Source organism: Eucyclogobius newberryi, unplaced genomic scaffold (genome assembly GCF_026437365.1).
Source record: "Eucyclogobius newberryi isolate DKJ021-1_F unplaced genomic scaffold, fEucNew1.0.hap1 SCAF_20, whole genome shotgun sequence".
Classification (NCBI taxonomy): Eukaryota; Metazoa; Chordata; class Actinopteri; order Gobiiformes; family Gobiidae; genus Eucyclogobius; species Eucyclogobius newberryi.
In genome coordinates, this window is record NW_027315835.1 from 9,024,657 (window position 1) to 9,037,150 (window position 12,494).

Below are 12,494 nucleotides of genomic sequence, written 5' to 3' on the forward strand. Positions count from 1 at the left end.
AGAGGAGACCGACAAGCTTTGAATTTACACAATTTGGACGGGGATTCTCAAATTGTGGTACCGGGGCAACTCGTAGAACTCTGGTTTTGATTTTGCTCCATGTTTTGGTTTTGGTTTATTCCTAGATTAGATTAGGCATAGGTCAATTACATTTTACTTGCTTAATCTGTAGTTTTTTGGAACTATAGACCGGTTTAAGGCCAGTTTTAGTCCTGGCTAGTCTTGTTGTAGTACTTTTAGTAGTTTACTTGTGTTGTTTAGGTGTTTTCCTTCTTTAATCCTGGTTTAGACCTACAATAGTCTTGATTTTAGCTTTCGGTTTGGTGCTGTTTAGTCTTGATTTAATCCCGGTTTAGTCCTAATTTGAATTTAAGACCTTTGTCCTTTAGTAACCCTGGTTTAGATCTTGTTCTTGTCCAGTCCCATTTTAATTCATGCAGAAATTGTTTATATTTATTTGCTTTGTCTTGGCTTAGACCTTGTTTAGCCCTAGTTTGGATATTACTTGTTTTGAGATTTCAAATTTAGCTCTGTCTTGGATCTAAGGTTCTACTTTGTGTAAAACACCTGCGTTTAACTGCACTAGAAGCTCAAGCTCAAGCTCAAACTAGGACCTTGTTGCCATGGATCCCGACTTCTCCATCTCTAGCACCATGGGCCAAGCCTCTGACCATGATCCTCCACACGAGCAGCAGAACTCGGAGTTGATGCCCAGTGGCCGGGGCCTGGTCTCGGGTCTGTTCGGGCTGAACATGGTCCTCTTGGGGGGCGCTCTTCTGGCGGGGCGGGCGATGACGGACCGCCAGGACGTCCTGAAATGGGAGCCAAAGCTGATGCTGTTGTTCCTAATGGCGCTCAGTGTGGCGTGGATGCTCTGGTTTATTCTGTGGGACTCCAGAAGACCGGGATCCAGGCCTCACCGGGACCACCACGCTGGGGGAGTCACTGTCATGTGTGAGTATAGAGGGTGGAGGGTCTGAAAACTTCTCGTCTCCATGGAGATGTTGTTTTGCCTGGAATGTAAAAAAAAATAAAAACTTTTGTATGATAAATATGTATCACACCACATTTATATTATGGGCAAATTTTCTAACACAAATGGTATTTTAAAATGTTGTTGATGATGGGACATTTGTTTTGTTTCTTTATATAAATTCTAGAGTGCATCATATGTTAATTAAATTGTTTCCACTGTTATAATAGTGTTTTGAAATAACACTAGTCATAACTACATAACTACACCAATAAAGATCAGAAAAGGTTCAGAATCAGAATCAGAAAAGGTTTATTGCCAATTAACAGAATTCACAAACATAGAAACTTGCTTTGGTGATTCGATGCAACATAAAACAATGAACAATGATTAAACAACCTATAAAATCAACCTATACAAGTCAAAAATAAAAAACAGCCTTCAGCGGCGCCATCTTGGATGTGAACCACTTGATTTATGACTCTTTATTTATGATGAGTAATAAAACGCTCAAAAAGTGAATAGGGTTGGACAACAGGCTTGATAATACCTCTAATAAACGCTCTATTGACCTTGAAGAGATTGTAATTAAGGGTCAGGTTTAACAGCACCTGTCTGTGTGTGCACTAATAAACACGCACCGCTAATAAACTCTACGTGCAACATTTAAAATCAATGAAAGCAAGGTGTATTTTCATGCATCTTTAACTTTCATAAGGTGCTAATTGAATAAAAGTCTCTAAAAGTTTGACAAACTAAGCTCAAACACTCAAGACCAATGTTTTTAGCCTAATTTGTGCTGTTTTTCAATAGGCTAAAAGCTTCCAACATGTGCCCAAAAGTGACCCAGAAAGCCCACATAATGCACAGTATAAGACTTTTGATAATCACAGTTTGTATGTTATTTTTGTGTTATCTTTGTGCGTCAGTGGTGCTGCTGCTGTTCGCGGGACTCAGCCTGATCCTCTGCGTGTTCAGAATCGGGCTCCTGGTCTCAATGAGAAAGTGTAAACCTCTGGAACAGTTGGCCTTGCCCGTCATGGAGATGATCTTTCTCTGTCTGCAGGTACTGACATTTCCCCATTGTGTGGACAAATAAAGGCATACATTTCAAAACAGGGTAAATGCACGGCAGTATTTTCAGTTTTGAGGCTCAAGGTTGCAAACAGGTTGAGTTCACGCAACGTCGTAACCGTCTGCAGAAGTCTGTTCATGGGTTTTCATTTTATTCTACACTTAAGATCATGCAACATCTACATTATTTACTTTGATATGTTCTCTATGGCAAAAATTCCATTAAAAAATCTAAATTGGAATTTTTTTTTTTTTTTTAAAAGCACCTCCACAGTGGTCCTCATTTAAAACACAATAAATAAGACATAAAAGGACAAATAGATCAGAAAGACAGTGTAAATATATTGGTTATTTCAAGAACATCATCTTTGAAACCAGTGAATATAGTTTAACAGAGATGGAAACATGGCAGAATTAGCCTTGAAACTGTATTACATTTGGGTTTTTACCAGATTTATGGTTAATATCTGGAGGAGGAGGATGATGAGCAGGATGAGGAGGATGAGGCTGAGGCGGATGATAAGGATGAGGATGAGTAGCAGGAGGATGAGGCTGAGGAGGATGATGAGGATGAGGAGGAAGAGTAGCAGGCGGATGAGGCTGAGGATGATGATGAGGATGAGGAGGAAGAGTAAGATAAGATATTCCTTTATTGTCCCACATGGGGAAATTTCATTGGTGCAACGCAGGTAGATACAGAGGTAGATACAGAAGAACAGATCACTTATAGGAAGTCTGAAAAACACTTTCAGTAGAAGATCTCCTATAAATAAATAAAAACTCCCATAGACAAATAAATAAATAAATACATAAATACCATTGCATGTGATCACGACAGTAATTGCACATGAATATGTGTCACGACAGCACATAGGTTGCACATGAATTGCACATGAATTCCAACAGCAATTGCACATATGACAGAATTGCACATGGTTAGGTCAGTATTGCGAGTGTTCAGTACTAACAGTTTTTGTTATAAAGTCTGACAGCAGCAGGAAGGAAAGACCTATGGAACCTTTCCTTCGCACATCGAGGGTGGATCAGTCTCTCACTGAAGCTGCTCTCCAGAGCGGAGAGAGTGTCCTGCAGGGGGTGACACTCATGGTCAAGCATAGATGTGAATCTAGCCAGGACCCTCCTGTCCCCCACCTCCTGCACCGAGTCCAGAGCACAGCCCAGGACGGAGCTGGACTTCTTGATGACTCTGTCCAGCTTCCTCCTCTCCCTCTCTGTGATGCTGCTGCTCCAGCAGGCCACACCGTACAGGAGGGCTGATGCCACCACAGAGTCGTAGAAGGTCTTCAGGAGTGGCCCTGTCACTCCAAAAGACCTGAGTCTCCTCAGGAGGTAGAGCCGACTCTGGCTCTTCCTGTACAGTGCGTCTGTGTTATGAGTCCAGTCCAGTTTGTGGTTCAGATGAACACCCAGGTACTTGTATGAGTCCACTCTCTCAATGTCCCGTCCCTGGATGTTCACTGGTGAGGGGGCAGTGGGGTGGCGTCTGCGGAAATCCACCACCATCTCCTTGGTCTTCCCCGCGTTGATGAGGAGGTGGTTCCGCTGACACCAGTCCACAAAGTCCTGCGCCAGTCCTCTGTACTCCGCGTCATCGTCGTCCGTGATGAGTCCGATGATGGCAGAGTCGTCAGCGAACTTCTGCAGGACACAGCTGTCCGTGTCATGTCTGAAGTCTGCAGTGTAAAGGGTGAAGAGAAAGGGCGCGAGGACAGTGCCCTGGGGCGCCCCCACACTGCAGGTCCGAGTGTCAGACACACAGTTCCGGGCTCTCACAAACTGGGGTCGGTCTGTGAGGTAGCAGGCGGATGAGGCTGAGGATGATGATGATGAGCAGGATGAGGATGAGTAGCAGGAGGATGAGGCTGAGGAGGATGAGAATGAGGAGGATGAGTAGCAGGAGGATGATGAGAATGAGGATGATGAGTAGCAGGAGGATGATGAGAATGAGGAGGATGATGAGAATGAGGAGGATGAGTAGCAGGAGGATGATGAGAATGAGGAGGATGATGAGAATGAGGAGGATGAGTAGCAGGAGGATGATGAGAATGAGGAGGATGATGAGAATGAGGAGGATGAGTAGCAGGAGGATGATGAGAATGAGGAGGATGATGAGAATGAGGAGGATGAGTAGCAGGAGGATGATGAGAATGAGGAGGATGATGAGAATGAGGAGGATGAGTAGCAGGAGGATGATGAGAATGAGGAGGATGATAAACAGGGTAATTCTTTCAGAATTTTTAACTAAACCCAATTTGTAATTGCAACTTTGATGAAATTGGGTAAAATCTGATATTTTCTCATAATTTAATGTTGTTCTGTTGGCAGACATACTTACTGTGGGCTCATTCGAAGGACTGCATTCACATCCACAAAGTTATCACAAGGTGCCGCTTCTCTTCTCTTTTGTTTTAACCCTTTTGGATTCTACTTTACGTTGAAAACATCAGCAATAACAAAACACCAAGGATACTTCTCAAACAATACATTTTTTCCTGCTTATTTTGGGGGCTAAAGATACTTATTAATCAAGAAAACATACTGTCAATCCCTGTGTTATGCCCAGTTTCGATCTTATTGTCCTGGTTCAGTCCATGTCGTCCTTTATCTTGATGCATTTACATATATAATTCATTCCAGATTTAGTTTGATTGTAGAATATGTTGGATACTTTGTGTTTAGGGCTGGTCTGATGGTGACTCTGTGCGCTGACCTGTTGCTGTGGCTCAATGCTGTGACCGACGACACCCTTCACCAGGAGATCGAGCTGGAGAAAGAGGACGGACTCACATCGGGGAATTACGCCTTCAGTTTGGATGTTTTTGGGGGTATTTTTAGGCACTTTTTCAAATCATTATTATTAATTTAGGACGGGCTTACATAGTGAACCATCAACCATCGTAGTATTTGGTAATATTAAAAGATGGCAGCATTGGAGAGAAGAGGTTTATGGAGAACACAAAGTTAGTTAAAGAAGTTGTAGATGATGGGCAGCTCCTACTTATAGTGTACGGAATTAATTACCATAAACATTTGAGCACTTTTCGTCAATCCAAAAGGTATAATATTTTCTTTCGTATTATTTATTTCATCACTCTGAAACCCAAATACAGTGGCGTTACAGGGGTGTCTTGGGCCCTTTGCAACAATAATGCCACAGTTAGTTATTGCAGTTGCTGATCCCATGACTGAGGACACTATGTCAAAGAAATTGGGCTCATCCCACCCATTATGGTCAAAGTATAAAAGTACAGTCAATAAAGAGACCGGTCAATGGAATTTAATTGCCGTAATGAGGCAGTTGTAGCATAAGGACTGCTCTCTGGAGGCCCCTGGTGAACATGGGGCACCAAGCAATTTCCTGCCCTGCCTGTTGGGTAGCTACGCCTCTGCCCATATAGAAACTATTTGTGTTTTTAGCTTTAAAGCCTCAATGTATGAACCGTATTTTCTGGACTATAAAAAATGCATACGTAATAGAGAGGAAAAACAAACATAATAAGTCGCACTGGAGTATAAGTCGCATTTTTGGGGGAAATGTATTTGATTACCTCTCCTTGAACCGACACCTTAACGTGGTGGAGGGGTTTGAGTGCCCGAATGATCCCGGGAGCTATGTTGTCGGGGGCTTCATGCCCCTGGTAGGGTCTCCCAAGGCAAACAGGTCCTAGGTGACGGGTCAGACAAAGATCGGTTCAGAAGCCTCTTATGACGACACGAACAAGGCAGTTTACGTCGCCCGGATCGGCGTCACCGGGGCCCCATCCTGGAGCCAGGCCTGGGATGGGTGCTCCATGGCGAGCGCCTGGTGGCCGGGTCTTACCCCACGGGGCCAGGCCGGGCACAGCCCGAAAGAGCGACGTGGGGCCGCCCTCCCGTGGGCCCACCACCCGCAGGAGGATCCATAAGGGGCCGGTGCAGAGAGATCTGGGCGGCAGTCGACGGCAGGGGCCTCGGCGACCAGATCTCCAGACACAGAGACTAACTCTGGGGACATGGAATGTCACCTCGCTGGGGGGGAAAGAGCCTGAGCTTGTGCGGGAGGTTGAGCGATACCGACTAGATATAGTCGGCCTCACCTCCACGCACAGTTTGGGAGAGCTTCTCCCATGTCCCGGGGGAGGCTGGGGACATTGAGTCCGAGTGGACCATGTTCTCCGCCTCCATTGTTGATGCGGCTGCTCGGAGCTGTGGTCGCAAGGTCTCCGGTGCCTGTCGTGGCGGCAACCCCCGAACCCGGTGGTGGACACCGGAAGTAAGGGATGCCGTCAGACTGAAGAAAGAGGCCTATCAGGCCACTCTGGCTTGTAGGTCTCCAGAGGTCATCGACGGGTATCGGCAGGCCAAGCGAGCCGCGGCTCGTGCTGTCGCAGAGGCAAAAACCCGGGCCTGGGAGGAGTTCGGGGAGGCCATGGAGGAGGACTATCGGTCGGCACCAAAGAAATTCTGGCAAACCGTCCGGCGCCTCAGGAGGGGGAAGCAGTGTCTCACCAACACCGTTTACGGTGCGGGTGGAGGCCTGCTGACCTCGACTGGGGATGTCGTCGGACGGTGGAAGGAATACTTTGAGGATCTCCTTAATCCCTCAGTCACGTCTTCCAAAGAGGAAGTAGAGACCGGGGACTCGGAGGCTGGCTCATCCATCACCCAAGCTGAAGTCACTGAGGTTGTTCGCAAACTCCTCGGTGGCAGGGCTCCGGGGGTGGATGAGATCCGCCCTGAGTACCTAAAGTATCTGGATGTTGTAGGACTGTCTTGGTTGACACGTCTCTGCAACATCGCGTGGCGTTCGGGGACCGTGCCTCTGGACTGGCAGACCGGGGTGGTGGTCCCTCTGTTCAAGAAGGGGGACCGGAGGGTGTGTTCCAACTACAGAGGGATCACACTCCTCAGCCTCCCGGGTAAGGTCTATTCCAAGGTACTGGAGAGGAGAATCCGACCGATAGTCGAACCTCGGATTCAGGAGGAGCAGAGTGGTTTTCGTCCCGGTCGTGGAACACCGGACCAGCTCTATACCCTCCATCGGGTGCTCGAGGGTTCATGGGAGTTTGCCCAACCAGTCCACATGTGCTTTGTGGATCTGGAGAAGGCTTTCGACTGTGTCCCTCGGGGTGTCCTTTGGGGGGTGCTCCGTGAGTACGGGGTCCGGGGCCCTTTGCTCAGGGCTGTCCGGTCCCTGTATGACTGGAGCAGGAGCTGTGTTCGCATTGCCGGCAGTAAGTCAGACCTGTTCCCAGTGCATGTTGGACTCCGCCAGGGCTGCCCTTTGTCACCGGTTCTGTTCATAATTTTTATGGACAGAATTTCTAGGCGCAGTCGGGGGTCGGAGGGTGTCCGGTTTGGGGACCACAGGATCTCATCTCTGCTGTTTGCAGACGATGTTGTCCTGATGGCTCCATCAAACCCGGATCTGCAACATGCACTGGGACGGTTTGCAGCCGAGTGTGAAGCGGCTGGGATGAGAATCAGCACCTCCAAATCCGAGGCCATGGTTCTCGACCGGAAAAAGGTGGCTTGCCCTCTCCAGGTGGGTGGGGTGTCCTTGCCCCAAGTGGAGGAGTTCAAGTATCTCGGGGTCTTGTTCACGAGTGAGGGAAGGATGGAGCGTGAGATTGACAGGCGGATCGGTGCAGCGGCTGCAGTGATGCAGTCGTTGCATCGGACTGTTGTGGTGAAGAAGGAGCTGAATCGAAAAGCAAAGCTCTCTATTTACCGGTCGGTCTACATTCCTACCCTCACCTATGGTCATGAGCTTTGGGTAGTGACCGAAAGAACAAGATCGCGGATACAAGCGGTCGAAATGAGTTTCCTCCGCCGTGTGGCTGGGCGCTCCCTTAGAGATAAGGTGAGGAGCTCGGCCACACGGGGGGAGCTCGGAGTAGAGCCGCTGCTCCTCCACGTCGAGAGGAGCCAGCTGAGGTGGCTCGGGCATCTGTTCCCGATGCCTCCTGGGCGCCTCCCTCGGGAGGTGTTTCAGGCATGTCCCACCGGGAAGAGGCCCCGGGGAAGACCCAGGACACGCTGGAGAGACTATGTCTCTCGGCTGGCCTGGGAACGCCTCGGGATCCCCCCGGAGGAGTTAGAGGAAGTGTCTGGGGAGAAGGAGGTCTGGGAGTCCCTGCTCAGACTGCTGCCCCCGCGACCCGGCCCCAGATAAAGCGGCAGAAGATGGATGGATGGATGGATGGATGTATTTGATTAAATTCAAATCCAAGAACAGACATTTCATCTTGAAATGCAGTTTCAAATAATAACGATGAGAGAACATGGTGAATAGGTGTACGTATGCTAACGCTAACACCTTCAGCTACATGATGCACAGACAGAACTGTGGTAAGTGTCTGGTATGTTAACGTAACATATTAACAGTTATTCAGATAACTATAGCATAAAGAACATGCTAACAAGTTTACCAAAGCATCAGTTTTACCCCAAATCACTAAATCCATTGAATTCTTCTTCCTCTGTGTCACTTCTAAACAACTCCACAAACTCCAGAGGTAGAGGAAGTGCAGATTCTTCTTCTGCGCCGCTTAGAGCCTAGAGCGCCCTCTTGTGGTTGTCAGTCTGAAAATAACGGAAAAAATGATATAATAATGTGTTAATAATAGCACATATAAGTCGCTCCTGGCCCCAGTCCGGAAAATATGGTAATGTACTGTATTATATAAGTAAAGCAGGCCTGAATTGTTAAATCTAAATTGCTAAGTGTGAATATCATGACACTGTTTGCCTTTTTGTTTCCTGAGACTTTTTAGTGCACAATCTCATGAAAAAAACTTCCAATAATAATAATAATAATAATAATAATAATAAAGGTATAAAGAAGCAGGCCTAACATTTCCTAGCATTATATAAAGACCCATTTTTCCTGACATTTTTATGACATCTTATACATTTCTTGTCACATTTTCCAGATTTATCAAACGCCACCGCTTGCCGCTGCAACTCGGACCCGGCGTGTCTCAGTTTCCAAAAGGGCTTCGAGGTCCTGTTCCCCTTCTCCATGGAGTACTACCTCATGTCCGGGTGCATGATTTACGTCATGTGGAAGAACGTGGCGCGAACTCTGAACTCCGCTCGTCCCCACAGCGACCACAAACTCACTTTTAAAATCGTGTGCGGCGGAGGCATCATCTACGGATTCGCATTCGGGGGTTTGGTGCTAGTCGCCGGGGTGACGGTTTTCATTTTGTACCAAGTTTGGGTGGGGCAGTCCCATCTTCGGCTCACCGCCTTCGTGCTGTTTTACGGTTACCATTTGGCCGTGATGCCGGTCATGTCTTGTTGCTCGCTGGCGGGTTTGCTGGTCCATCGTTTTGAGAGGCGAGCGCACGAGGGAGGACACAACCCCACTCGGAGTCTGGACGTCCTGCTGCTGACCGTTACAGCCTTGGGACAACTCGCGCTCTCCTATTTCTCGATGGTGGCGGCGTTCGCGATCGGGACCGGGGGCATTCTGGGAGATCTGGACTTGTCGTATTCGGCGCTGAGTCTGCTGGAGCTGGTGCTGCAGAACATATTCATCATCGAGGGGCTGCACAGGCACCCGAGCATCAAGGCCAAGAAGAAGCCAAAAAGCACCATGTTTAAGGTAAGAATGAGAAAAATTGTCATCTTTCGGGCTGGGCGGAAAAACGACACATTTCTTTCTCGTATTGAATGATTTTCAATCTGTTTTTGCTCCTATTGAAGACACATTGTATTAGTTGTATCGTGAAGGACCTTTTAAACATGCTCTTAAGTACATTTATGTTCAAGATCTTAAATAATGTATTGAAAACTACACGACTTTCTACCAGTTGTTAGCAGTTGTGTTAGCATTCCATCTACTGGCAGCAAAGGGAACTACCATGGGCAATTAAAACGAAATCTAGCTTGCTCCTAGCATAACATAAGCACAAAGTTGTAATGAAAATGCTTTGACAGAACGAGTCTTATGATGATTTATGGACTTTAAACTACGGATCTTATAGGAAATTTTAAACAGTTGTTTTTATGAGGCTCGGAGCCAAAGGAAATTGTGAAGAGGACGACTGAAGCAAGCGTGACTAAAGCCTAATGTTAATGTAAATGACACACAATTGAAATAAAGAATAATAATGAAAATGATAATACAACCCAAGGCTTTTATGAGGGAATAATTTTAAAACATGGGAACAGCTAGCTTTTAAACCAATTAATCGGTCGATGGCGTCTTGGATCAACTTTTTTTGGTCTACCAATTTATTTCACTGGTATGATAAGGATTTCTATGGATCACCGCAGAACGGAGAGGGCGTGTAGTGCGTTAGCGACACGCCTTATTCTATGTAAAAGTGTGGAGGGTTGTTGGACACACCGCACATTGTAGACGCACATTGACACGTTTCTGGCAGCGTGTGGCAAAAGAATACTGTGGTACTTTGAGAAGCTTGTCAGAAACGTTGTGGACTATTTTCTAATGGAGGATAACGTGTGTGTTCTAAGTGTGTTTCTGTAAGGAATGTGTTAGTAAATTTATTGATGTAAATGAAAGCTTTACATACTAATGCAAACTAGAAACCATTTTTCTATTTTCCATTTTCCAAATCATTTGTTTATGGTTCTTATCCTCCAATGACAACGATATACCACATGTAAAAGGTTTCCCATTTCACACAATGTTTAATCCTTTAGTTAAATTAATCCTTATTTAAAACAATGTTGCAGTTTCCTGGGTCTTTTAATAAAAAATATCAACTTGATTTACACTTTATTTTTATAATTTGCAGTCTTTGTTTTGCCTCTGCTAAACTTGGCTTATTTGTAGAGATGCAAAATTAATCAAATGATCATGACTAATCAACTATAAAAATATATTTTGACCATCGTATTCTGGACTATAGACTTTTAAACTCTCATAAAAATACTAAGAGAGCTGCAATATTAACAAAATGTCAAAAAAAAGCAAATTATTTTAGATTTTCCTCAAAAACTAACTTGTATACTTCTAATTCTCTATCTTGAAGCCTTCAGTCACCACATTTAAACCTTTATTTGGTTGATAATTATTTTTATTGTAAATGGGGACTTTATAATGAATTGATTTATTTGATATGTTGACTAATACAATAATCATCACTACTTCTTTAGTGAATTTGTTTTAACAATTATTTTTTAAGAGATGTTTTGGCCAAATCTGAGGCTTCTTGGAAATGAATTCAACTGATGGCAAGTAGAACAAGTGGAACAAGTAGAACAAGTAGAAGTAGAGTATTTTTTCCTTGACTAATGGAAAAAAAATAGCAAATATGAACTTCATACTTAGGCTACAGAAATAATTCTACTATAACTTTTACTACAACTTTAATCTAATTTTGGTTTGGAATGCAACACGTAATTTTGGGGGTTGTTTGGAATAATAAAAGTGCAATTTTTTTTCCAGCTAAAGAAGAAATCCACTGAATCGGAGGAGAGAAAAGCAGGCTTCACACTGTTGGATGGAGTAGCGCTCCCTGCTGGCCCGAAGGAAGAAAGCAAAAAGACTTGGACCAAAACAATAATACAAGAAATCTGTGCCTTCCTCGTCCTCTCCAACATCATGGTGAGTACATCTAATCTTAGTTTAAGTGTATAGTAATTTACTTGAGTGAATATTAAGTAATATAAGATCCATCCATTTTCTACCGCTTGTTCCCTTTCGGGGTCGCGGGTGACTGGAGCCTATCCCAGTGACTTCGGGCCTTAGGCGGGGTACACCCTGGACAGTGATAAGATGATCATTTATAAATATTATAAGGGAAAAACGTCCTTCGGGCCTTTTAAGATGTTTGTAGATAATAAAAATGACTGGCTTTTGATAGTTTTATTAGTTATCTATATAATTCATTAGTTATCTATATAATTTTGTATCTAAACGCACAATTACCTGCCAATATTTTGTCTTTAATTGTTTTTGATTACCAATTTTGTCACATTTTAGCAGTAATTATTTGATGAAGATGAACATGTAAGCCTACACAAATCAAAACTGCTCGAAGTTAGACAATTCAAATAGTTTTTTTTTTATTACAAGGGAATTTTATGGGCCACATCCCTGCCAAAACATTGTAAAAATATCCGACGTGTTCTAAAAATGTATGAACGCTTGCAATTACAAATACAGATCATTGACCTTTCTAAATCTATAACTCAAAATCGATATTGTGATTTGACTTTACTGGAGAGGGCTTTCATGCATCGTCTTCCTCGTTGCAGCTGTGGATTATCCCGGCGTTCGGGATCCACCCTCAGTTCGAGAACGGTTTGGGAAAGCAGTTTTTCGGGTTCAGCTCGTGGTTTGTTTTGGTGAACCTGGGACAACCTCTGACCGTCTTCTACCGGATGCACTCGGTCGCGGCGCTGATGGAGCTGCTCATCAACGCAAAATAACAAAAAACACCCACAACATTGCTAATATCAAGTACCA

General features: G+C 44.8%; 1 protein-coding gene across 1 annotated transcript; it reads left to right on the forward strand.

Moving 5' to 3' along the window:
* The first annotated feature begins 623 nt into the window (after positions 1-623).
* On the forward strand, positions 624-12,457 carry LOC140368988 (proton channel OTOP3-like). Its single transcript, XM_072456179.1, has 7 exons — positions 624-954; positions 1,903-2,039; positions 4,394-4,452; positions 4,748-4,893; positions 8,983-9,659; positions 11,472-11,630; positions 12,284-12,457. Exons 1-7 carry the CDS (start codon positions 624-626, stop codon positions 12,455-12,457), a joined length of 1,683 nt encoding a protein of 560 aa, XP_072312280.1.
* The last annotated feature ends 37 nt before the right edge of the window (positions 12,458-12,494 follow it).